General features: G+C 33.1%; 2 protein-coding genes across 2 annotated transcripts; both read left to right on the forward strand.

The window, feature by feature from the left end:
• The first annotated feature begins 2,087 nt into the window (after positions 1-2,087).
• On the forward strand, positions 2,088-5,765 carry LOC112027284 (large ribosomal subunit protein eL32z). The gene is made up of 4 exons (XM_024059959.2): positions 2,088-2,178; positions 2,285-2,379; positions 5,165-5,346; positions 5,448-5,765. The coding sequence occupies exons 2-4, from the start codon at positions 2,290-2,292 to the stop codon at positions 5,575-5,577; spliced, it is 402 nt and encodes a 133-aa protein (XP_023915727.1). The 5' UTR covers positions 2,088-2,178; positions 2,285-2,289; the 3' UTR covers positions 5,578-5,765.
• A 3,645-nt stretch (positions 5,766-9,410) lies between these two features.
• On the forward strand, positions 9,411-24,113 carry LOC112027286 (valine--tRNA ligase, mitochondrial 1). The gene is made up of 20 exons (XM_065777880.1): positions 9,411-9,565; positions 9,674-9,745; positions 10,531-10,587; positions 10,705-10,868; positions 11,016-11,088; positions 12,001-12,066; positions 12,155-12,238; positions 13,406-13,483; positions 13,629-13,712; positions 14,033-14,112; positions 14,841-14,898; positions 15,004-15,306; positions 15,409-15,579; positions 18,225-18,463; positions 18,607-19,009; positions 19,172-19,876; positions 21,144-21,235; positions 21,876-21,975; positions 22,734-22,832; positions 23,671-24,113. The coding sequence occupies exons 1-19, from the start codon at positions 9,563-9,565 to the stop codon at positions 22,821-22,823; spliced, it is 2,922 nt and encodes a 973-aa protein (XP_065633952.1). The 5' UTR covers positions 9,411-9,562; the 3' UTR covers positions 22,824-22,832; positions 23,671-24,113.
• The last annotated feature ends 3,102 nt before the right edge of the window (positions 24,114-27,215 follow it).

The following is a 27,215-nucleotide window of genomic DNA, read 5'->3' on the forward strand; positions in this document are numbered from 1 at the left end:
CCACTTGGAAAGGATAAGGGCTTATAGGAGGCCCATATCTTTTTTAAGTCAAGTTCAAAAATCTCAAGACATTAGAGCAAAATACAGTACCACCCATCAATTCAGATACTTTTATTTTATTTTTTTGTTGGGTAAACAAACATTCCATTTTATTAACCTGGTTTTCAAAACCAGTACGGTCAAAAAACCGTTTTTTGTCTTGGTTTCTGATTTTTACCCTTTTTATATTGGTTTTAAGAGTTTTATTGGATCAAATTAGTGTCCAGTTCTTGATTGAATCGGCTGATCCAGTCCGATTTTTAAAACCATGAATTAACTAACTAAAGGAATAAAATATACAATCAACATAACTCTCTCCCAAGCTTCCCACACATAAGAAGGGAGGGAGTAATTATTACAATTGAAAATAGGGGAAACGAGCGAAACAATCTTAGCTTGAGCATGAGCTACAACATTATACTTTCTCTTGACTCAATAAAAAAAACAATTAGCAAAATAAGTCTTGAGTTCCATAGCATTTGACATCAAAGTCTTTGCATTCTAATGACAGTCCTGGACATCCCTATTAAGTGCATCAAAGTAGAGTTTAGTATCTCCTTCAATTTTTCTAGATACCTCACATTTGCACCCAAAAACTCACCCCCGATCCTCATGTTTCGTTAAATTAAAGCATTACCACTACCCTATCAACTCATCTATGGCATTGTATTCAAGACTCACGGATTTTCTAGTGAAGGAATCACACAAAATAATGTTTTAAAGCTCTCTCAAAAGCCCTACTGGTGAGGCACCAAATAAAAAGAGTTGAACCAAGTAAAAGGGTTTCACATGCGTCTAGGTTTTCCTAGAGAGCTAGAAAAATTGACCAAATGGTTATTTTTGTTTGACAAATCATATTAGATTACATATATTTGAAATAGACTATGAGCATGTAACTTATTTTTATTTAATTCAAGAAGAAAAAAAATATTGTTTACTACATTGATCAAAATAATCATGGATTTCTATTCAACTAGGAACCCAGGCTACAACACCGAAGAACTATACTTAAATGAATTGCTAATTCGTTTCAATCACATGTAATGCACATGAGAAATTTGTTGTGTGTGTATATATAATGACTTTAGAGGAAGTTAAAAATTTATTAAGTGATATAAGGAAATAAAATAAACATTTTGTTGTTGTTTTTAACAAAATTAAAATGCATGTAAAGAAAAGAAAACTAAAATAAAAAACATTAGTCAAAATAACACTCCCTCCATCCTATTTTGATAGGCCTATGTGTATTGTCTTTTACATAAAATGGTAAAAAATTTAAAAACTACCCTCATTACTTTAAATTTTAGTGAAAGAGGGGTATTGAATTTTTAAATAAAGTAAGGCACATATTAAAGAATTTATTTTTTGACTCTTCAAAGAGAACTTCATTTTAGGACATTCTAAAATAGAATAGATGCCTACAATTTGAAACGAATAGAATCAATATTTTACTTGCATGTAACTAATTATAATTTGGAACTAGTAAGCCTCGTAAGTTATAGTTTTTTATTTTTTATTTTTTATTTTTTTTTAAGATATAAGAAGTTTTAAGAACCTTATTACTTGGTCTCTAAGATTCTCTTCCGTATGAACTCTCAAACTCACTTCAATCATTAGCCAGAAAAAGGTGACATTTTATTTGATTTTGGGTGGTTTATATGGTCTGTTCAATATCATTGGATTTTTCAAATTCTCTTTTTTTTTAGAGAGAGTTTTAATTTATGGTGTCCATTTCTGATGATAGTTTTTTATCATCAGATCAAGATACCAATCAGTTTTGGTGTAGGTAGAGATTGAACATCAGATCTCTTATTCAATTATTAGAGATTCTACTAATTGAACTAGCTGGAACCCACTTTTCAAATTCATATATATTACATCTAGATTAAAATTAGAGAATTTATGTACCATATAATTACTGTTGGTCGAGGCCAAATGGGCCTTCTTCAAGCCCATTTAATAGGATGAGGCCCCCAAGGGTCTAGTGTTTCCGGTTGGGCCTAAACGCGGAACATAATTTCTTATAGTGATCCTGACCGCACCAAATCGTGACTCTTTCCTATATATAATCGCTTAAAACCCTAGCCCTCTCTCTTTGTATTCTTCTGAACCCGTGGCAGAGCAGCCTTCACAAAACCTGTGAGTCTCTCTCTCTATCTTCCTCTTAACATTTTCAATTTCTCTGTAACTGTTTTGATGATATATTCATAAACCTTGTATGGGTTTTTTGTTTTTTATGTTATAGAAACAATGGCTGTTCCTTTGCTGACAAAGAAGATTGTTAAGAAGCGTGTGAAGCAGTTCAAGCGCCCACAAAGTGACAGGAAGATTTCTGTCAAGGTTGTCTCTTTGCCCGACTTTGTTCATACCCTTTTGTTGTTTTAATCTAATTTTAATGTTTGTGTGTGTGTTATTCTGGTCTGAATTGTTAATTCAAATGTTTGTTGGGATTATGTAATCGTTTGAGAATGTTCAGATTGATTGGAAGGGGACCCATTTGTTCAAATCTTAAGTACAAATAGTATGCTTTCTGCAAATGTATATTTTTCACATGTATCCATTAATATTTATGGCAGCTTTGGGCACATTTTACAAGTCTTTAAAACTTGTACATCCGAGTTTAAGATTAAAGATTAGAGAACTGCATAGCTATTTTTGGCCTGTGTCTAAGTCCTAGCATTAAGGTAACGAGTAGACGGTGATGCAAAACATTAGTTGTATGACTCAAATTCACTAGGGGTGTACTTGCTATGAAGGGAAAGATGCTCTTGATATTTTGATGCATGCTCATTCTTGAAAATTGTAACATGAAATACGTGTTAGACAGCTGTTTGATGCCCTTTCGTTTGCCCTTTATACAACTGAGAGAGAGAGAGAGAGAGAGAGAGAGAGAGAGAGTTAGGGGGAGCATAGAAACTTAAAACTAGTAGCCATATCTTTATCAGATGCATATCAGATGCAGATATTTTATTCTTGAAAATTTTGAAACCAGCCGGAAGAAACCATACATATCCTAGGATTACAGGATCATACTTTGGAAGAGCACCTTGTATAATCTACCCTATATTTCTTTTGCCTTTTTACTATACCCCTATATGATGATAGAATATACAAGTTACAGTGGGATTTTATGTAGGGAGGAATGGTGGAGGGTTCTAAATTTCCTATGGCTTATTTGCATTTAGTGTGTGTCCTAGCAGTATTGATGGGTTGGGTGTTAGAAAATCATGTAGTTTGAATCATTTTGAGGAGCATAATACATTGTGGGCACATATTATTGGGGTCAATGGAGTTCTGCAAAGTTTGAAGATCCCTCGGTATGAGCCTGTGGAGAAGAGTGGATGGAGCCAGTGCAATTGCTTTTCGTGTTTCATCAAGTTTGTAGTGGGTGGTGGTGGTGGGCAGGTTTGATTTTGATGTGATGTGGGAAGGACCCATTGCTAGGATTGCTTCTTTTAGTGGTTTACGAGGATACCTTTTTTTGCCTCTGATATGGTGCAGTCATAGGAGACAGATGCTCATTGTTGGAAACATATTTATTTTAATGTGCTATTCAGGATTTGGAAGTGGAATCAGTTGTTTCTTTTTGTGACATTTGTTATACACTAATTTCCCTTTCAATTATGGTGAATGGTGTGTGAGGTGAGACTGTGTAGGAAATTGGTGCATAAGGAAAAATTCGAAGTCTGTTTCTTTTACACATCTTTGAGAGGTAATACCATTAACAACTTCCCTTGGAGGAGTATAAGGTGTGTGAAGGTTCAATGGATTGCATTTTGTGTATTTGTGGACAACAGCATTAGGTTGATTTTTACAATGAAAATTCATTTTAAAGGAATAGTCACCTGGACTGGTGTAGTATGTGTAAAATTATGTTGAATTGGTTGGCTTGTTGATTTGGTTATTTCTTGAAAAGGACAGTAGAATGGTGAAATTTTTTATGCTATTTCACACTTTCTTTCGTGATCATTCACTTTTTTCCATTAAATTTTCCTTCGTGATCATTCACCTTTTTCCATTAAATTTTCCTTCTTGATCATTCACTTTTTTCTATTAAATTTTCTTTCTTGAGATTACTGTATGACCAGATGTTGGCTTTTGGGACCATCTTCCTTTTTTATTGTTTTTGTGGGTTTAAATTTCAGACTGTTCTTTTGGACTCATCCTAAATGGTTGGGTGTCTCTATCTAACAAAGTATTTACTTATGAAAGAAAAAGATTGTTTTGAAATGCAAATAATTCTTTTGGTAAAGGCATATGTCCTAAGTTCATATATTGCCTGAATGGTAAGAGTTGGACTACCCGTAACTTCAGTTGATCCAAGGAAACAGTCATGATGCGATCTTGTTCGACCTATGTCAGAGATTATGGAGACTTTCACATGCATTCTGGAATCTCTAAGGACCAGATGAAAGTGATTTACTGCATTTCCTTGATCATTTTTCACACTATCAAGGACCTTTTTGGTCTCAGTTTTGAAAAGAAAGGAGCTCAGAATTGTAGAACTCTTTGAATGTTGTATGTGGAAAACCAAGTAAAGAATTCCATTCTGGTTAGCTTTATTTTTTCTAGGGTTGTTGATGTTAGCTTTGGGTAATCTTCACAAGGAGACTCCCCACGAGGGCTGATGCATTAATATTGTTTCTTGGGATCTGAAAATCTAGCTCTTTATCTGGATTTCCTTGAAATAGATAATGTTTTGGTCGTGATATATAGCAGTAGGCCTGTACATTCTTGGTGGCCTTTGGTAGGGAGTTCTGCTTGTTCAATATATTTTCTCCTGAGTTATTTGATATGTTAGTATTTTATTGCAGTTGTTGCATTATAATGAACTAATCGGCTAAGAATAGAATGGAAGATTAGGATAATAAAATGATACAAATTTCTGGTTTGAAGCTGAAAAAGACCAATTTCTGGTCTTCCTGCTTGGCACTGAATGTTTAGGTTTAAGACCAATATTTTATTTAAATCTGTTCTTGACTGGATGATCATGACTTGTTAAATAGTTTTGTCACATACTTGCTCATAAGTCATGAATCTGAATGTTGTTGTGGTTATGTTGCTTGTTAATAACTATATGGATCTATGAATGCTAACATTTTTTAAATGTACTTGTGGATGGCAGCCAAGCTGGAGAAGGCCTAAGGGTATTGATTCACGTGTCAGGAGGAAGTTCAAAGGATGTGCTCTGATGCCAAATATTGGTTATGGCTCGGACAAGAAGACTCGCCACTTTCTTCCCAATGGATTTAAGAAATTTGTTGTGCACAATGTCAAGGAGCTGGAACTTCTTATGATGCACAACAGGTAATATTAACACTTTTTTACTTTCATGTGCCTGCAATCTCTTTTTCCTTCTCTTGGTTTGAATTTTCTCCCTTATTATTTACTTCTTGATGTAATTTTAGGACCTACTGTGCTGAGATAGCACACAACATATCGACCCGGAAGAGAAAGGAGATTGTTGAGCGTGCAGCACAGTTGGATGTTGTTGTTACCAACAAACTGGCTAGGTTGCGCAGCCAGGAGGATGAGTAAACTTGGTGCCATAATTTTGTTTGCTTCAATTTGGTACAATTGTTAGGCAGTTTCATCACTTTAAATTTTATGAGGATAATTCTGTTTTGGATGAATGGTTTTGAATCTAAACCTGTCTACTGTTTGACTCACTTTAATTGACATCTTCAAAATGAGCTTTTATTCACAATGCTAGATTGTTATGTTAATTCCCCTGTTTTCATTCAAATCATTCGATTTCTTTACAATTGTTGGGCAATCAACTCTCCTAAATATAAGTCTGGAAGCATTAGATCTCTTTACCAGAAAGGGACGTGGGCATGGTATTATGTTTATACTTATATGGAAGTATATATATCCTAGGTGAGGGAGAGGATTTGAATCATGTACATTCCAACAATGAGGAATGTTTCAATTTTGGTCATTGCTTTTAGACATGGCAAAACAGGCGGGTCAGGTCGGGTTAATTGGGTTTGCGGGTCAAACGAGTCGTCGGTCAAAACAAGACATTTTTAAACGGGTCAATCGGATTGCAGGTTGGGTCAAGTTTACCCATATTTATTTTTCAAACGAGGTTTATTTATTTATTTATATTTTTTAATTATAAAAACAAATCAATGATAACCTGTTTAGAGATAATGAATAAAATCAATTAAGCAAAAGAAATTACACTTAACGTGAAGGAGAAGGGAAAAAAAAGAGATTTTATTTTTATTTTTACTTTTTATGATGCGATAACGATAATAATTTAAAATATTGTGAAAATATTATGGACATATCATTTATTTTTTTTTAAAAGTCAACACTTTTCATTAATCATAATTCAGGGTTATTACATTTTTCAAATCACAAAAATACGTAGATATGTGATAAGATTTGTGTGACTTAAATAATTTTTTCGTATATAAATCTTATCATATCCCATTTCGCTTATTTGAAATTGGGTATTGTTTATACTATTATTTAAGGGGCTTCTCTTATTTAGATTCCTCAATTTGGATGCCTAAAATATCCTCAGATTTACTAGTTTGTAAAACTTAAATAGTAAGGTGAGACACGAAAAATTATCAATTTAAAAAGTTCTAAATTTTAGACAAATTTGACAAAACATTACCTACAAAATAGGAATACTTCTACTAACTCACTTATTCTAACACACGTTTCTAATATTATATTCTTAAAAAAAAACCTCATGTTGAGTAAAAAAAAAAAAAACACACAACTAAATAGTAAAATTTCTAATATTTTATTTTTAGAAAAAACCTCACGTTCAGTTAAAAAAAAAAAACTAATGAAATACCCTTAATTTAATAAACTTATCTTTATTTCTAAATCATAAGAAATTGTTTAAAATCTTAAATTGATAAAAAGTGAAAACAAGAAACCTAATGAAAAAAGCCACGTTGTATCAAAAAAATTATCTTACACATTACTTAAGTGGAAAAATAAATCAGATATAGAATTAGGCTAGTGAATTTATTGAAATAAATAAATTCATTAAAACTTACGCACCTGGTAAATTCTTTTGTGGATGCCCATCATAGGTAAGTCAATTCCTACAAATCATATATAGCCTTAGGTGAAGGATCCTTACACCACAAATTAATATGACTACAGTAAATTAGTAATAACATAAAAGATAATATATACGAAAATGTTTAATGTCTTAGACTTTAGTTTCAAAATAGATTATTGTTAAGTCTATAATAATAATAATAATAATAATAATAATAATTATTATTATTATATAAGAATTAGAAAGACACTCAAATAAAATAAAATAAATTATTTAAATTATTTAATAATTTTAAATTGATTTTAATTGTTTAATAAGTATTATATACTTAACTGTAAGTATTAATTAAAATTAGAGCAATAATAGTACCATAACATTTTATACAAATTTTGTCACAATTTACCACGCGATGAGACGTAAGTGGTAGATATGTAAACCTATAATTTTTTTTTTCATTACTCACACTTTGCCATGTGTCAAATTATAGAAAATTTTATTGTAAAATATTGTGATACTACATTACTCTAAGAGAAATGATATGTCCACAATATTTTCACAATATTTTTATAACAAATCTTAAATGACAGGTTATTACTATTGTTATTATTTAGGCAAAAAAATAATCTTAGTATTAGGTTCAAATTTGAACCAATAACAATTAACCACTTATAATTTGTTGTAAAATTATTGTGAACCTATCAACTTTCTTACTCTCAAAAATACTTAAAATATTTAATGCACCTATCGGCTATCAATGCAGGTTACATCACGTTGGGTAGCTGAAAAAAATATCTAAATCTAATGGCTGAAAATTGTTTGCTTTTATTAAAAAATTATAACCTTTTGTCATTTCCAAGTTAGCCACACGTGAGGGACAGAGACTTAGGAATTCAAAAGGAGTAACAAAAGTAACAAAAGTCTAAAGAAAGAAAGAGAAACACATACCACAGAGCTCCATCAACGGAAAAAAGAAAGAGAAGAAGAAAAGAGAAGAAGAAGAAGAAGAAGCAGCAGAAGACGAAGATACGTGTTACTGTAATTTGTGTTTTTGTTTTTTTGATCTGATGTAGTTTGTGTTTACTGTTTATTTGCTGAGCAAGTGTGGAGTTTGTTTTTTTTTTTTTTTTTGAGGAACTTGTCTTCTTCTTCTTCTTCTTCTTCTCTGGTTCTTTTTTTTTTTTCCTTACAAATTCCTTTGTTCAAGATCTAAAATTATCTGATCTCCTTCCGATTTTTGTTCTTCTTCGTGTTCTTTCATTTATTCTAGATCTGATCATAACTTCATACCATTGTATTGATCAAAATTCACCGGAAAAGCTGAAAAAAAAGGAAACCGTCCGAACCTTAAAAACCGGCCACGGTTCTCAGAACCGTACGGTCCGACCACGGTTCGCACGGGTCCCTGTTTTTTTCACATTAAGCGGTTCTTGAAGCTAAAAAAACCGCAAAACTAAGAGGGTCACGGTTTTCCCGGTCGGACCGTACGGTCCGGTCCGGGTTTCAAAACCATGGGCAGTGGTACTAACTACTAATAACAAAGCACAACTTTTTTGTGTCTGATTTAATGCTTACCCATTAAAATAAAATATAAATAGATAAAGACAAGTTTATTAAATTAAGGTAATTTCATTAGTTTTTTTTTTTCCTTTTAACTGAACGTGAGGTTTTTTCTAAAAATAAAATATTAAAAATTTTACTATTTAGTTGTGTTTTTTTTTTAGGCTCAACGTAAGGTTTTTTTTTTTTAGAATATAATATTAAAAACGTGTGTTAAAATAAGTGGGTTAGTAAAAGTGTTCTTATTTGTAGGTAATATTTTGTCAAATTTGTCTAAAATTTAGAACTTTTTAAATTGATAATTTTACATGTTTAACCTACTATTTAATCACTATAAACAGTAAATCTGAGGATATTTTAGGCAAATCAAAATAGCATAGCCAACTGTTATCAAAAAAAAAAAAAAAAAAAAAATAGCATAGCCAACCGACTCACGGAGACAGAGTTAAGGGAAAAAATATTAGAAATTTTACTATTTAGTTGTGTTTTTTTTTTTACTCAACGTAAGGTTTTTTTTTTAAGAATATAATATTAAAAACGTGTGTTAGAATAAGTGGGTTAGTAAAAGTATTCCTATTTGTAGGTAATATTTTGTCAAATTTGTCTAAAATTTAAAACTTTTTAAATTGATAATTTTACATGTTTAACCCTACTATTTTAGCACTATAAACTGTAAATATGAGGATATTTTAGGCAAATCAAAATAGTATAGGCAACCGACTCACGGAATCACAGTCACCGACTCAAGGGAACGTATAAAAACTGTGTTTTGTTTACGAAAACGGAAACGAAGACAGAAGCAGAAGCAGAAGCAGAGGAGGAAACTGTGGGTTGTTTACTACGAAGACGAAGCAGTAGGCAAGGGTTTCTGCAAGCCATCCACGGCAATTTTCACAATCTCAGCGGCAGCCCCCCCGAGATACGAATAACAAAATGGTAAACTTAAAGTCGACTGCTTTTCTTTTTTGGTTTGGTAAACTTAAAGTCGACTGACTGTTTGATTCTATCACTGTTTAACCTCTTTTTGATTTCTATCATTCTCAGGCGCTTTCGGAGACAAACCCGGAAATTATTAAAGAAAAAGACTTGGAGAGGAAGAAGAAAAAAGCAGACAAGGTTTTTATTTTTATAGAGTAGTTTTTAATTGTGATTTTTATTCTCAATACTAGTTGTTAACCCGTGCATATAAATAAAACATGTGAGAAACATTACATCCATGAAACACTTTGACATGTAATGTAATATTGTTTTAGCTAATACAAAGTTGGCTAATGACAATTATTATAGATTGAGGGATTGTTTGGATATTACTTATTTTATTGAAATTGAAAACTTATTAATAAAAATACTGGTAAAAGTTAGTTAAAACAATACAGTGTGTCATAAATAATGTCAAAAAGTACAGTGGAGCCATGAATAGTAAAAAAATAAGCTAAATAGTGAAATAATTTATAATTTTAATCCACATCTAAATGCGCACTGAAAGTAAATCATGAAATTGAAAGATTGCATTTTGATTGATGCATATCTTTAACCTCTGTGATAGAATGTATGATGAAATTGAAAGATTACATTTTGATTGATGCATATCTTAAACCTCTGTGATAGAAAGTATGATGAAATCGAAAGATTACACGTCCAATTTAGGTTACATCCATATATAGTTTGTTTTCTCTGACTTTTGAGTTGCGGATTATGATGTATTTGACCTTTATCATACGGTACATTGAGATGTTATACGGGCTTACAACATAATTGGGTATCTTGGACTATTACCCATAATTTACTTATAAACCCTAATATATTTAACCCTAGTATGCTATTTATTGTGTTTTCTTACTTCCATTTATTTATTTTTATTATAAATTATTGGTCAAATTGAATACATAATTATCTGGCAGGCAAGGGAGAAAGAATTGAAAAGGCAAAAGGCTTTAGAGAAAGCTGCTAAACTGCAGGTAATGAGGAAATATTTTTTGTAGTATTTGCATGCCTTGCTTTAAGAATTATTGATGCGTATGAGGATTCAGATTCTTTAATATGATTTTTGATTAGTGTGTTCCACTTTGTTTTAGGCGCAACAAGCATCAAATAATCAAAAAAAGAGTGAAAAGAAAATGGGTGGGGGCAAGGAAGAGAATCCTGAGGAGTTTCTTGACCCTCCAACGCCTTTCGGTGAGAAGAAAAGAATTTCTAGTCAAATGGCAAAGCAGTATAGTCCTACTGCAGTTGAGAAATCGTATGTTTTGTTTTTGTTTTTTATCTTTTCCTGTATGAAATTGACAATACTTGAAACTTTTGTCATGTTATTGTTTAATGTATAGTATTTTATATATCAAAATAATTGAAACTTTTGTACTCTTTTCATCTATGCTTTCTGATCTAGGTGGTATGCATGGTGGGAGAAATCTGGGTTCTTTGTTGCAGATGCGAAGAGTTCCAAACCCCCATTTGTTATTGTGAGTTTCTTTTTGGACTTCTTAAACACATTTTTTCTTTGTTAGTGTTTTCTGTTTTCCTCTCTCAAAGGAAACTCTGAACAGAAACAAATAGTGACTTTGGTGTGAATTAGATTTCAATACAGTTTTCATGTGCATCTTGGGAAGTTTTAACATTTCTAGAACATTGAAGAGTTTGATTGAACTTTGCTGAGAAGTGAGTCAAACAACAGGGATTTGGTTGGTGGAGATGAGAATAGTATCTAACATGGACGAGACTAAGGAATAGTTCCTACAATTTGCTTTCTGCCTGTCCAACAAGAAGTTTTGTTGGCAGACAACCACCTCTTGTAAATTTAACTCAATTCATTGTCAATTAGTTAATTAGGATTTTGAGTTATGACCTAGGAAGCATGGACACAGGAACCCCACAACCACATGAGCAATTTTTTTTTCTTTTTTAAAAAGACATGGCGAGTACAATATTGGCAGGACATGGGTGCGACTCTAATAGGACACGGGTACGGCACCCCAAATGAAGCGTCCATACCTCCTAGACTTATGACTGGTTAAGTTTGCCCATACATTCTGGCTATTTGTGATTTTAGTCTTAACTGCCTGTTTAACTCCTATGCATTGATTATGCATGAATGGTTGATGTTTGCAAGGTAAAAACTCTAATCTTGAGAATTTAGCCGTTTGATGAATGCATTATAATCTCGAGAATTCTCATAAGTAATACTGTACAAATGTAAAAGAAATGTATGAAGCATGCTGTGCAACATGTAAAGGTGAATTGATTAAGTTAAATGCAAGTTCAAATAGAAGCAAGTTTAACTAAAAGGAGTAAGATACACATATGTATATTTTAATTACATTATCTAGTTGTGCACTCATAATTTTTGTTCTTAAATTGGTTTCTTTATTTTGCAGGTTTTGCCACCTCCAAATGTGACCGGTGCCCTCCATATAGGCCATGCCCTTACTGTTGCTATAGAGGTCCCGTGGTTGCCTAAAATCTTATGTTTATGCTATACATCTTCCATCTTGCTGTTTTTTAATATGAATTGGTATATACTACATGCAGGATACGATTGTTCGCTGGCGGAGAATGTCAGGATACAATACCTTGTGGGTTCCTGGTATGGACCATGCTGGGATTGCAACACAGGTTCTTCTTCATTTTTCCTCTTAAACAAGTTGTTAGTAAATTATACTTTTTAAAATTTCGGTTTACTGTTGACTGTGAGCGCTTTTTGCTATCCTTTATTGCTCAATGACATGTAGCTTTGAGAATGTTAGTTGCATATTTTGGGTTGGGGAGAGTGAGCTCACATATCACTCAGGGGCATAATGCTGTGATACTGGATTTGTAAGGGAAAACCCAAACCGATCCGATATAGGAATGATGTATGGATGGAATATTATAGGAATTATGGATTGAACCAAACACTTAATAATTAAAGGGGATATTTGCTCACCACTCTATGGGATACTTAAACGCCACCCAAAGAGATACAAAATCCTAACTCGCTACCCAAGGAGTCCACCAATGGGATAAGAGTTGAAAAGAAAAAATCCATTTTCTAAAGCACAAAAGCTATATATAATCTGAAAGTACACTTCTTTTCAAAAAGCTTATATAAAGCTTAGAATAGCTTTCTAAGCATGGGAGAATGAAATTAGCAAATAGAACATTAAATTTGCTAGACCAAAGTTAGACTTAACTCTAAGGAACTAGAAACACAATAAAAGACTTGTCTGCCTAGTTGAATTAAAGCATAAAGTCTGATAATTCCCTAGGAATTACTAATTAAAGACTGTTTGACTTCTTTGGAAACAATAACTTATTAATGAGATGTTCTACCAACACTTACCCTTGTATATATGATCATCTTTTAATTGATTGATGTCACCCCTCAGCATTTAGCCTGAAGAGACATCATGATTGCTAATTTTCCTTTTTTTTCCCCAAAGCATTGTAGCAACTGTTAACTGAAAGCTGTTTGGGGCCTTTGCATTCTGCACCCAATGTTTTGCATAAATCATTCTGATGTGGCTTTGCACTGAATTTTGGTCTAGGGAGGAGGACCTTTGAAAGGGTCCAATCCTATGATGATATGGCACTATCAGGCATGAACTCGTTATATGTTACATGCCTTTCAATAAGCATTTGGCTAATAGCCCATTTTTCATTCAAGCTTGCTTTACTTGCATCAAATCCATACTTATGCTTGCATGTGGTGAATGAATTTTGAATATTCTTTAGAATACAACTATTTGTCAGTCAATTGTTTAATATGGGGCATTTTATTCTTTTTTACTTAAATCTTTTTAGGTGGTTGTGGAAAAGAAGATAATGCGTGAAAGAAAATTAACCAGGCATGATCTTGGTCGAGAGAAATTTGTATCTGAAGTGAGTTCAAACGCTAGCTAATATCAATGTCCTTGCCAAGGGAAAAAAATATACTTTGTTCATAATTTTGATGTCCTCATTGTTGCTTTGTCTATTTACACACACATACACATATTCTGATGTTTCCATTATATTGTGCTGAAAGGTTTGGGATTGGAAAAACAAGTATGGTGGCACTATTTTACAACAGTTACGTGGCTTGGGTGCCTCTTTAGATTGGTCTCGTGAGGTAAGGGTTTAATTTGATATAACTCATTTTTACTTTGCCCGTGGATACTTATATATCTTTTGATATAATATTAATAAAAGTATATGTTGGCCCATATCAATTAATTTGTAAAATGGATTCTCATACAAATTAATCATGTGCCGGCTATCAGATCTGAACTGGTGACACAAGGACATTGAGTCCTTTGCTCTACTAGTTGTGGATAGAGCATACCATTCTTAATTAGTTTTTTTTTTCATGTCAGGTTCAGTCATGAATCTCTTATTTTTTTCTTCTTCCCCCACTCTCTGAGTGATTTTTGCTTATTTTTCTTGTATTAGTGCTTCACAATGGATGAGAAAAGCTCAAGAGCTGTGACAGAGGCTTTTGTTAGACTTCGCGAGAAAAAGTTTATTTATAGGTATGCTTTGAAACCAAGAAAAGTCGTGCATTCTTTATCATGGTGGTTGTTCCTTTAAACTAATTTTTTTTTCAATCACTTGCTTCAAGTTCTCTCTTCAAAGTTTTGACCTAAATTTGGATATAGTCAGCCCATGTGAAATTAGATGCCTGTTGAGATGATTCCCCCCACCCCAAATCCTTTTAACTAACCAAAAAAGGGAAAACAAAAGAAAAGTGGCCTTTTTTACTGTATGTTGTGTGTTTAAATATGCTTGATTTTTGTACTTTCATTGTTATATAGTTTTTTTTTTTTTTTAAAAAAAATTTAAATTCTTTGTTGCCTCTTAGCCTGTGTGCCTAATTTTCTCTGTATTTTATTTCATCAATTTTCAATGAAGTTTATTACTTATAAAAAAAATCTTTATAATAAATTGTGGAAAATGTCATCTTATCTATAATTAAGATAAATTTGAACCTCTTTAAATATTGTCTTGGTCAAGACTGATAATTTTTACAAATTTATATTCATATTAATTAGCTAAGTAAATTTATAATTACGTCATTATGGTTTGACCCAATTGAATCTTGGTCTGATCTCTAGTTGAACCCCAGGCTAACCTCAAATCCTTGAATTTCTCATTTTCCAATTCTTTTTTCGGTCTGGTATTTAAAAAGCATTGGCTTGTAATGCTATTTGTCTACAGTTTGAAGTTTCTATCTTATATCCTTTTTTTTTTTTTTTTTCAGAGATGAACGTCTAGTGAATTGGGATTGTGTGTTACGGACTGCCATATCTGATATTGAGGTAAGACTCTAACAGGCAGTCTTTATAATGAGCTTTTTAAGATTTGTTTATTAAAAAAAGGTCTTTCATGGTTTCTGAATTTATTGAAGTTGCTTGATCTTGTAGGTGGAACATATTGAAATCAAAGGAAGGACTTTACTAAACGTTCCAGGATATGACAAACCTGTGGAATTTGGTGTTTTGACTTCATTTGCTTACCCTTTGGAAGGAGAGCTTGGTGAGATTGTTGTGGCTACTACTAGGGTGGAAACTATGCTTGGAGACACTGCTATAGCTATACATCCTGATGATCCAAGGTACAATCATCTTCATGGAAAATATGCCATTCATCCCTTCAATGGAAGAAAGCTTCCTATAGTTTGTGATGCGACTCTTGTTGATCCAAAGTTTGGGTCAGGCGCTGTTAAGGTAAAGTTATTTTCAATGATATCAACACTTGCATCAAAATTTCACTTTTGAGTTTTATGTTTCCAGTCTGTAAGAGCTCATAATCCATAAATATTCCTGCAGATTACCCCGGCTCATGACCGGAATGATTTTAAGGTTCGTAGGGATCATGATCTTGAGTCAATCAACATTTTTACTGATGACGGGAAAATAAACAGCAGTGGTGGCTCAGAGTTTGCAGGGATGCCTCGATTTAAAGCTCGAGAGGCAGTTATTGAAGCATTAAAGAAGAAGGTACATTACTGTTCATATAAATTAATTCTTTTTTCTTTTTCCATTTTTCAGTTTAGTAATAATGCTTCATTAAAAGAAAACAAAAACTTACAAAGGACCAAAGCACAAAGGCAGCGTGCTACAGAACCAACACAACATAAAAAATAAGGTGCACGGGAAGTACAACTATCAAGCAACTTATATAAAGAATTAAAAGCAAAACACCCGCAGCACTTGGCTACACTAGCATAGTCTGGAGGAAGTATTTCTTCAGATGATGAATCAATTTCTCATGTCTTTCAATGGTACGAGCATTTCTCTCCCGCCAAATACCCCTCATGCAGCAATGAGGAATCATACTCCAAATCAACACAGCAGTATGCCCATTAAATTTGCTTGACTACCTTGCTAGAAGATCCATAACACTACTTGGCAATGACCCATTGAACCCCAAATAATGAGAACACCAAATTCCGTAATTCTCTAGCTATAGAGCAATGTATCAATAAATGATCAATAGTCTCCCCATCCTTCTTACAAACCAATCAACCACAATTATTCGACACCTCCGCAAATTATCAATGGTTAGAATTTGCCCTAATGCTGCAGTCCAAAGGAAGAAACTAACCTTAGATGGCACTTTCAACTGCCACAGTCTTCCATGGAAAATTGCTTGGGGTGGTGGAATGTAATACCGTGTAATAGGGTCTTTAACATCAAAAACCCCCTTGGAAGAGGGTTTCCAGCATAGCTGGTCCAGTGCTGGTCGACCCCATTCCTTCTCGCCAATCCAGAATAGATCATATCCAAAAATGATTCAACCGACTCCAATTCCCAGTCTTGAACTGGTTGTGCAAAACTGATATTCCAATGGAAGCTATCCCTGAAGGAGATAAAAGCTCAGCCACTGAAGCCTCTCTATTGCAAGAAATACCATAAAGCCTTAGGAGGTTATGTTGCAAAGGAATCCCTCCACCCATGGATCATGTCAGAATTTGATGGAGGAGCCCTCCCCCACCTTAAAAATGACAAAGTTGTGGACTTTGTCCCAGCCCTTCAACCCTTCCTGATACTCTTCCAAAGACAAACTCTATTAGGTCCCTGCACCCTATTAGAACACCAACCAGGGACCCTATTAGAACACCAACCCTGACCAACCCCACACACACACACACACACACACACCCATATAATACCATATTTAGTGTCCACCACCCTTCTCCATAAAGCCTCCCTTTCCACTGTGAAAACTGATAACCATTTTCCTAGTAAAGCTTAATTAAATATGACCAAATTTCAAATGCCTAGCCCCCCATTTTGAAGGGGTTCATAGGCCTTCCCCCAACCTACAGGTGATACTTATACTCATCATCCATTCCTCCCAGTAGAAAATCCTGCTGAAGTTTTTTAATATGCTGAGCAATGCTTATCGAGATAGGAAACAATGATGAGAAATAAGTAGGTAAACGGGATGGAATGCTCTTAATCAACGTAATCTGACCCCTGTTTTAAGGACATTCTCTTCCACCTCTCTATTTTCTCTATCACACTACTCCATTCAGCTTATGATTTAAAAGAAAAGCCCAAGGGAAGACCCAAATATGTCATAGGTAATTCAGCTACCTGACAACTCATAAATAGCAGCCAAAAAAACCATATTCGGCACATCACCAACCGTAATGAGTTCAGATTTCAGGACAGGTTTCTACACTTATTTTGGTTCTGGAAAATATTTTATTTGGCTGTATGAGAGGATGTTTATAAGGTATCTTCTGTTTTTGGGGTGGGCTTTTGGACGAATTTTGTCTCTGGTGAGTTTTATGGCTGCAACATGTTCTGCTAAGGGACCATCCTAGTTGTCCTGTGGTAGGAGGGAGGGGTTTTGTTCTGTCTTTTTGGATAAACATAGAGAGGAATTATTGGCTCTGCTGGAGTTCTGACAAGGGAGCATCCCTGGTGTCTTGTGGAAGGACCATAGGAGTGGAGCATCCTAGGGGTTATCTAGAAAGACTTTACTGCTCAATAAAATTTGCTCCACCATGGTAGTTTTCCTATGTCAGGATTGGACTTGTATAGTTACAGTCTGATGTTATTAATCTGGTGGGAACACAACAACTGTAGTTTTGAAGATTATTTGAAACTTGTAGATTATTTGAAGTCCTTGCTAATCAGGACTTTGTTTGATTGGTCTCGCGTTATACTTCCATTATTGATTTTCAATATTCCCTTAGAATTTCTATTTGATTTGTTTGTAATTGTTGCTTGTATTTTGTATTCATCATCATTAACATGGAATACCTTTTTTATTAATGAAATTTTATTATTTATCCCCCACCCCCCCAAAAAAAAAAGTCACTGTTCTTTTTGATAAGTAGGTTTTATGCCCTGTTCTTGGTGCCTGAAAGTGTTTTTGTTAATTCTCTCTGTGTTACATAAAATTTATCCTATATTCATGTCTTTTGTGTCCAATTCAAAAATGCGAGTTTATGTTATTTGTGTTCTTTTTTTGTTACTTGTATAAGGGCTGCACAAGTTACATTCTTAAAAAAAAAGAAACGGAAGCTAAAGGCTGCACAAGTTTATTACTTAACAGCTGTTCTATGTTCATGTATTTTTTATGTGTGATGCTGTTTGTTACTCAATTTTGTTTATTTATTTCCATTTAGGGTCTTTATCGAGGTGCTAAAGGTAATGAGATGCGTCTAGGCATATGTTCAAGAACCAATGATGTTGTGGAGCCACTTTCGAAGCCCCAGTGGTATGTTGACTGCAATAATATGGCAAAGAAAGGCCTTGATGCTGTCATAGATGAAGAAAAGAAGAAGAAAGACCTTGATGCTGTCATGGATGAAGAAGAGAAGAAGATTGAGATCATCCCAAAACAGTATGCTGCTGACTGGAAGAGGTGGTCTTTCATTTTTTTTACCATGCATTATAAATTTCTGATGTTCACATCATAAAGATTAAAATGTTATTTTTTAGCATATCTATTTTTGGTATGTTATTCTATGCTTAAAAATGTGGGCATTTGGGTCTTAAACATCACAGATGGCTTGAAAACATTCGTGACTGGTGCGTCTCGAGGCAACTTTGGTGGGGCCACCGTGTTCCTGCATGGTATGTCACTCTGGAGGATGATGAGCTGAAGGAAATTAATTCTTACAAAGACCACTGGGTGGTTGCAAGAAATGAGGATGACGCTCAGGAGGAGGCTAGCCGATTATATAATGGGAAGAAGTTTCATTTAAGTCAAGATCCTGACGTGCTTGATACTTGGTTTTCTTCTGGTCTCTTTCCATTAGCTGTTTTGGGCTGGCCTGATGATACGGAAGATCTAAAGGCGTTTTATCCAACTTCAGTTTTGGAAACTGGCCATGATATTATCTTTTTCTGGGTTGCTCGCATGGTAATGCTAGGAATGGAGTTGGGTGGTGATGTACCTTTTAGAAAGGTAACTTGTCCTTGCCCCGTTATATCTTCTTAAAAAAAATGTATTCGGTATATATTTGGAATTTTTTTGATTATTTTCTATGCAGTGTATATTTTACTGTGCAAATCTATTTTAATAACAGAGGTGATGTGATATGATTGAAGCACCTTAAACTCTATGTAGGTTTATTTGCATCCCATGATTCGTGATGCACATGGGCGCAAGATGTCTAAGTCCTTGGGAAATGTCATTGATCCGCTTGAAGTAATAAATGGGATATCCTTGGAAGGTCTTCATAAGNAGGTTCGTTTATTTTTCAATTTTCTATCACTCATTTGGTTGTTTCCTTTAATTGAATTACTGATGTGTGTAATCATTTTGTCTCAGTCTGATAAAATAAATCTGGATATTCAAAGAGTGGTGGGGTATCGTCAGTGGTGTAATAAATTGTGGAATGCTGTACGATTTTCTATGAGCAAGCTTGGGGATGATTATGTTCCGCCCACAAATGTAAATCCAGATGACTTTCCATTTAGTTGTCAATGGATACTCTCATTATTAAATAGAGCCATACTCAAAACTATTGCAGCTTTGGAATCGTATAAATTCTCAGATGCAGCAAGTACTGTGTATTCATGGTGGCAATACCAACTGTGTGATGTTTTTATTGAAGCAATTAAGCCTTTCTTTGCTGGGAATGATCCAGAGTTTGAGACTGCCAGGAGGTTTGCTCGAGACACACTTTGGTTATGTCTTGACAATGGGTTGCGATTGCTTCATCCTTTTATGCCGTATGTTACGGAAGAATTATGGCAGCGCCTTCCTTCATCAAGGGACCAGACAGCGATGGAATCAATTATGATATGCAAGTACCCATCAATTGTAGAGGTAAGTTTAGTTTTTTAATAAGTAATAAACTTTATTGATAGAAAAACAAGTATAGAAAAAACCAAAGCACACTGGATGTGTACTAAGGGGGAAACAAGGGACAAACAAAACTAAGAAATTAAGAAGAATTAAAACTACACCTATTGATCAAATCAGACAAAGAACTGAAAGAGAGAACACCGGACACACAAAGTTTGGAAGAAAGAAGTCTTTAAGTCTTGAATTGATCTTTCTATTCCTTCAAAGATCCAAAAATTCATCTCCCCCAAAATACTCCACATCAATAGTGGGGGACCATGTTCCAAATCATCCCATTTCTATGTTTACTAAACTTGCTTGGCCAGCTATGTTGGAAACCCGATAAGAAGGGATTTACAATGAGTGGTTACTACAGGCTTCTTCATTGTAATGGCAATCAATCTTTCCCTTGGAAGTACATGTGGAATCAAGATTCCTTCTAGAGTTGATTTCTTTGTTTTGGCAATTCCTTCTAGAGTTGTTTTCTTTGTATGGAAAATCTTGACAATTGGCAATTTACGGAAAATGAATGTGTGGCATTTAGATTGGTGTTGTGTGTAAATGCAATGGGGAATCAGCAGATTATCTCCTACTTCATTGCCCAATTGCTTTAGATTTGTGATCTATTGTGTTGGGTTTATTGGGGTTTGTTGGGTGATGCGATGTCTACTATTCAATTGTTTGCTTGTCGGCAGGTTGTATTGGCGTCATCGATTGTGGATGGCTGCCCTGCATTGCTTGATGTGGTGTATATGGAGGGAGAGGAACAAGTGGGGTTTCTAGGACACAGAGAGATCTATGCCTGATTGGGTTGGATGTTTTGCATAGTTAGTCTATATGATCTGTTAATGAATTAGTAGATATATGGTCTGCCAGTGAATTAATAGATTTTGTGTAATTTGTGTGTTTGATTGTATGGTTAGTGAATCAATAGATTCATGTAATTTTTGTGTTTGATTGTATGGTCCCCAGTTGTATACACCCTATATACTTGGATGACTATTATTTTGATTATAATAAAAATTGCATTATTCATAAAAAAAAAAGGGCAGTTAGAAAGTTATAAATTTGTTATTATTAATTCTAAAAGTGAACTGCATTTTTGGATATTTTAAATGGAGTGGTAGGGACCAACAACATTGAATGGAGGGGAAGCATATTGCATAAGCTGTTTGAAAAGGATGATGGTAACTATTTGATTTAATAATTCGTATTATCACTCTTTTGATGATTTTCATGTTTATCTCAGTGCTGGACAAATGAAAGGGTGGAGTATGAGATGGATCTTGTAGATTCCACAGTGAAATCTCTCAGGTCACTTGCAAATGAAAGACGAGAAAGGTAAATGGAAATTATTATTTATTTATTTTTAAAAAAGAAACAAAATTTTCCTCAGTCTTTCAAATTTTTTTTTTTTTGCATCGACTTTTGTTTGTTCACTCACTCATTTTTTGGTTTTATTTGTTTGTTTTATTTTTAAAGTAGATAGGACATTATTCTTTTGCTTAACAATGTAAGAAATTGCACTTTCTTTTTTGTTTTTTTAAATTGGCTCGGACATCATTCTTTTGCTTAACAATATAAGAACTTGCACTTTCTTTTTGATAAGCAAGTGGTTTGCTTAAAACTTAGTCGGGTCACGTGGTTTGCTTAAAACTTGCTGGGTTTACTGGTCTTGACTGGTTCTTGTGCACTTCCGATCCAATTCATCACTTGGACCAGTCTATGTGCCGGGTCACCCGGTTATCAGTCTGACTGGCTGGGTCAGGTTTAATACACTGCCTGTAATTGTAAATCTGTTCTAGTTTATGTTAAATTTATTTGAATTGGTCACCAATGAGCTTTAGCTCAACTGGCGTCTCCTAACCTTGCAAGTGCTAGGTGCATGTGTAATTCTGATTTAATTTATTTGAATTAATTTGATTGGAAATGTTCAAATTACAAGATACCCTAATTCTGGCTATGATTCTTCTGTCTTCAGGCGACCTGCTTTTGTGCTTTGCAGAAATCATGCATTTGCAGAGATTATTAGCAGCCATGAACTTGAAATTATTACTCTTGCCAATTTATCATCTTTGAGGGTATGTCACATATGTTGCTCTTAAAGTGGCTCTTGTATATTCATGTTTGAGGCATTACTTATTAAAAAAATTCATACACAAATACACACACACACACCCTCTTTTCAGACATGCTTTATAGTCACATATGTTGATCTTAAAGTGGCTCTTGTATATTCATGTTTGAGGCATTACTTATCAAAAAAATACATACAGGGGTATATATACACACACACCCTCTTTTCAGGCATGCTTTATACATTCTTATGGAACCCAATGGACAGACAAGATGATGTTATTTTGTCTTTCTTTGCCTGCTTTTGTAGTTATGTTTATCTCAGTGAAGTCTTTGTTGCCATGTTACATGTGTGTCTTTGTACTTGAATGCTCCTGAGAAATTATTATGCTACTTTCTGTCTATAGCTAACCCCAAGTTTTGGGACTAAGGTTTTGTTTCTTGTTTCACTATACGTCCATTCATATAGTTGGCAGTGAACAAACTTGTTATCATATGATTGAATAAAATACTAAAGTTGACCATTAGGTTGTGTTTGGTTGCAGTGATTAATGGGGGATAGAAAACTAATCTTTTTTATCCTCCCACTTTTTCATCCCTTATTATTTTTCATCTATCCATTTTTCCATCCTTCCAACCAAACAAAGCCTTATGCTGTGTGACTATATCAATTCTTGCTTTTGAATCGAGGCCGATGTTGCATATTGCTAGTTCATTTCCTCTGATTAAAATGCTTCTGTACTGTGAAATAAACATTATACAGGTAATCGGTGAGAATGGTGCGACTCCAGCTGGATGTGCGGAATCTTTTGTAAATGAAAACCTTTCTGTTTATCTTGAGCTTCAAGGATGAGATTCAAAGGTAAGAAAAATGATAGGAAATGGTGTGAAGTTTGGGAATGAGGTTGTGAATGCATGAAACGCTTCAAAACATTAAACAAAAGATTTAGTATCAAAGAAAGCCAAAATTCTCCCCCCCAGAAAAAAGAAAAGAAAAAATGAGGCAAAATTTGTTAGCTTTTGTATATTGTGTATGAGAATCATTAATTTCAGGTATGGCTGTTGAGCCAACTTATTTATAAGCATCTGCTGAACTGAATTTGTATCACCTCTGATTGAAGTATATCTATTAGAGTAGATCTTGGATTTTTTACATTTTAATTAAGTATTTATTTGTCCGGTACACTGCGTGGTATATGCATTTTGTTACAAATCAGTGTATAGTTCAATTTCTATTTATAATTCTAGCTCAATTCATATGGCTAGATTTTATATTAAGGCTTCTGTTGTATCTCTTTAGACTTTGTGTTCAACCATGTGAACTAGTCTCTTATTCATGAAATATTATTTTACTTAAAAATATATATATATATATATTAAGGCAAAGCCCACTGTACCTTGTAAACCTTACAACTGATATAGTCAAGCCTGAAAGGAGTTTTTCCATTGTTTCGATAGCGTTGAGAGTAGTATTTATATGTTAAGATTGTGCAATGAAGTTCAGCAATCCTACAATAGAAGGGCTATATCCTGAAATATGAAAATGTATAGGCTAATGGTGACTTTGAGACTGTTTTATTGCCCGAAAAATCATATCAGCATCAATTGTTCTTATTCAATTTTGAACTATTTCAATATTTTTATTCTTTTACACAGCACCGTATGTTGCAGCCCGCTAATGATTAATTTTTATTTTTCAGGCAGCATGACAGGCTGTCCAAGGTCATGAGTGCTTTTGCCTACAAAGAAAAGGTTCCTTTACACATTTAACAGGAGAATGTTAGACTCTCCCTCATTTTGTATCTTGAAATAGGCCAGCATATTGAAGCTCAAGCAACAAACATGATTCACTTTAGTAGGTGTTCTAGATCTCTGCAACCGCGGAGTGTCCTCTTTTTGGTCAATTTAAGGAAATTGAGGCCATTAAAAACAAAAGTATCTGGTTCAAAAGATTGTATTTTTGAATATTTGATACCAGCCTTGTTACCATGCTAAAGGTGTCATTATTTTGTTTATAGAATCTTTATTAGTCAGGAAGAATGATGTTGAATGAAACAACACAGATTACTATCTCGATGGCATGAAGCAAAGCCAACAGATGTGGTTGGTTTTTTGTCAATAGAATCTTTAGAATTTATCATTATTCAGGAATTAATATCACTAGTCGCATACCTGCGCGTTGCATGAGATAATTTTTTTAGGATGGTCTTATTAAATATTTTATTAATACTATAATTTTAGTTATTAACCATTGGTTTTTCGTTAGTTTTTAAGTTAATAAAAACCTTAAATATAGCTTTTATTTTTTATTTTTTTATTTTTTTTTACCTTTACACACACACACAGGGTGAATCTTTACACATACTTTTAAGAAAACTCTATATATTCTACTTTCTTGGATGCATAAAATTATAGATTACTACTCCATAAATAGTGGCTAATTAATTATATATATATATATATTAGTGATCTCATTTGTAATGCTTCTTACCGTTATCATATATTTACTAACTGATAATTTGCATAACAAAGACAATAAATGAGAGGTAGCATTCAATTTAGTACTATAGAGTTCGATTAGTTTTAAATTTAAATTTAATACTATGATTGTATTTAATTTTTGATTGTTGATTTAATTTTTTAAGTGAATTTAACGGTTTATGTTACTACACTGTAAAGTTATTAATATTCTCCACACGGTAATCTTTATTTTATTTTTTACTTCTCCTTACAACTTCTTTGTTTTCCAATCAACGATTACTAATTGGCGTTTGGTTTTTTTTTTTTTTTTTTTTTTTTTTTTTTTTTTTTTTTTTTTTTTTTTTTTTTTTTTTTTTTTTTTTTTTTTTTTATCCTCTTTTTGGTCAATTTAAGGAAATTGAGGCCATTAAAAACAAAAGTATCTGGTTCAAAAGATTGTATTTTTGAATATTTGATACCAGCCTTGTTACCATGCTAAAGGTGTCATTATTTTTAATGTTTTGTTTATAGAATCTTTATTAGTCAGGAAGAATGATGTTGAATGAAACAACACAGATTACTATCTCGATGGCATGAAGCAAAGCCAACATATGTGGTTGGTTTTTTGTCAATAGAATCTTTAGAATTTATCATTATTCAGGAATTAATATCACTAGTCGCATACCTGCGCGTTGCATGAGATAATTTTTTTAAGATGGTCTCATTAAATATTTTATTAATACTATAATTTTAGTTATTAACCATTGGTTTTTCGTTAGTTTTTAAGTTAATAAAAACCTTAAATATAGCCTTTTTTTTTTTTTTTACCTTTACACACACACACACAGGGTGAATCTTTACACATACCTTTAAGAAAACTCTATATATTCTACTTTCTTGGATGCATAAAATTATAGATTACTACTCCATAAATAGTGGCCAATTAATTATATATATATATATATATATTTTAGTGATCTCATTTGTAATGCTTCTTACCGTTATCATATATTTACTAACTGATAATTTGCATAACAAAGACAATAAATGAGAGGTAGCATTAAATTTAGTACTATAGAGTTCGATTAGTTTTAAATTTAAATTTAGTACTATGATTGTATTTAATTTTTGATTGTTGATTTAATTTTTTAAGTGAATTTAACGGTTTATGTTACTACACTGTAAAGTTATTAATGTTCTCCACACGGTAATCTTTATTTTATTTTTTACTTCTCCTTACAACTTCTTTGTTTTCCAATCAATGATTACTAATTGGCGTTTGGTTTTTTTTTTTTTTCTTTTTCTACTCTTTATTACTTTGTATTGGTTTTTTTTCTATACCATCTCTGTCTCTGTCTCTCTCTCTATTGGCAACCTATTGTTTTCCAAAATTTGATGATGATTTTATGACATTAAAAATGCATTATTATTATTATTATTATTATTTAGTGTTTCTAACTTGATTTGTTTTGTATTTCATTCTTCCTTTGATGCATTGGGTGTGAGAAAGAGTGTTTCTCTAGCATTACTTCACTTAATGTGGACAATTGTATTTATTTAATTTAGGTAAAATATTATATTTTAAATTTTTAAAAATAAAAAGGAGTAGAAATATAAATAATTTAATGATATATATGGAGGATATATGATAATATTTAACAGTCGAAGTCATAAAAAAAAAAAAAAAAAAACTTAAAACACAATATTAAATCCCATCAACCAAAATAGAATTCTAAAGAATACAAAACTTTATCAAGCTAAAATAGAGATACAAGAAAAATAGAAATAAAAATCCACCAAAAAATTGAGGGAAAAAAAGTGGGAAATAACCACTTTTTTTGTGAGAGAAAATTATGTAAAGAATAGAAGAGTGGATGAAAATTTTATACTAAGAGGATGATAATAAAAAGAAACAAAATAAATGAAGATAAAAGGAAGGAGGAAGAGTGATATCAAGATAGAATGTTTGGGGAGATGAAAAGATAAAGAGAAGGAAAAAGGTTGGAGAAAGTGTAAATGTTAAAAAAAATGAGTATAATTTGATGAGCACAATTTTCTTTTATTTGAATTTAAGTAAAATATTACTTTTTTTATTTTTTAAAACAAAAAGAGAGAAAATATAAATAACTTAATGATAAGGAGGATGTGGTTGAATTTCAATATTGAGTGTAGGGACATAATTTGCATCCCAAGCCCAAGATGAATGAGATGATGGCCCAATGAACTCAGTACAATAAATTTGTAGAGAATGAGTTAAAGAACTAGGCCTTAGTGAATTTAATAATGGTTAGTATGAGTTTAGAAGATGATCAAGCAAGAATAGGACACATAGGATTGGGTAAATTCACTATCCGAGGAGACGATTCTAAGTATAAATCAATATAACAGTTTACAAATACAACTTTAATTGCTACAATATTTCTTCTCCGTTTTTCTTCGACCACCTTCTCATGGGAGGTTTCTCACATTATATAGTTCCTTTTAGACCATCTTGATCCTACACTTGTTAATCATTTAAGCCTCCACTTGAGTGCATGTTCCATCAAACATCCTCTTTGGCTTTCTGTGAGTTGTGGTAGCTGAGACTGCACTGTTCAGGAGTCTTCTCCATATAAATGCTGCCAGAAAAGTAGCTGTAATGCATTTAATGCGGTGGTAGCAGCTTTTTTTTATAGATATTTCTGAGTTCTTATCACTCCTATACATACATAAAGCTCATCCTTGTCATGGAAACCTCCTAGAAGGTCATCTAGATTGCTAGAGTACAGATTTGAACGGTATTCAT

The sequence above is a fragment of the Quercus suber genome, unplaced genomic scaffold (genome assembly GCF_002906115.3).
Source record: "Quercus suber isolate HL8 unplaced genomic scaffold, Cork oak 2.0 scaffold_166, whole genome shotgun sequence".
Classification (NCBI taxonomy): domain Eukaryota; kingdom Viridiplantae; phylum Streptophyta; class Magnoliopsida; order Fagales; family Fagaceae; genus Quercus; species Quercus suber.

What these genes read in the sequence shown, in the direction of transcription:
- LOC112027284 (XM_024059959.2), top strand. Translation starts at nt 2,290, where the DNA reads ATGGCTGTTCCTTTGCTGACAAAGAAGATTGTTAAGAAGCGTGTGAAG. An exon ending in ACAGGAAGATTTCTGTCAAG is followed by an intron (nt 2,380 to 5,164) that starts GTTGTCTCTTTG and finishes TGTGGATGGCAG; the next exon opens with CCAAGCTGGAGAAGGCCTAA. An exon ending in CTTCTTATGATGCACAACAG is followed by an intron (nt 5,347 to 5,447) that starts GTAATATTAACA and finishes ATGTAATTTTAG; the next exon opens with GACCTACTGTGCTGAGATAG.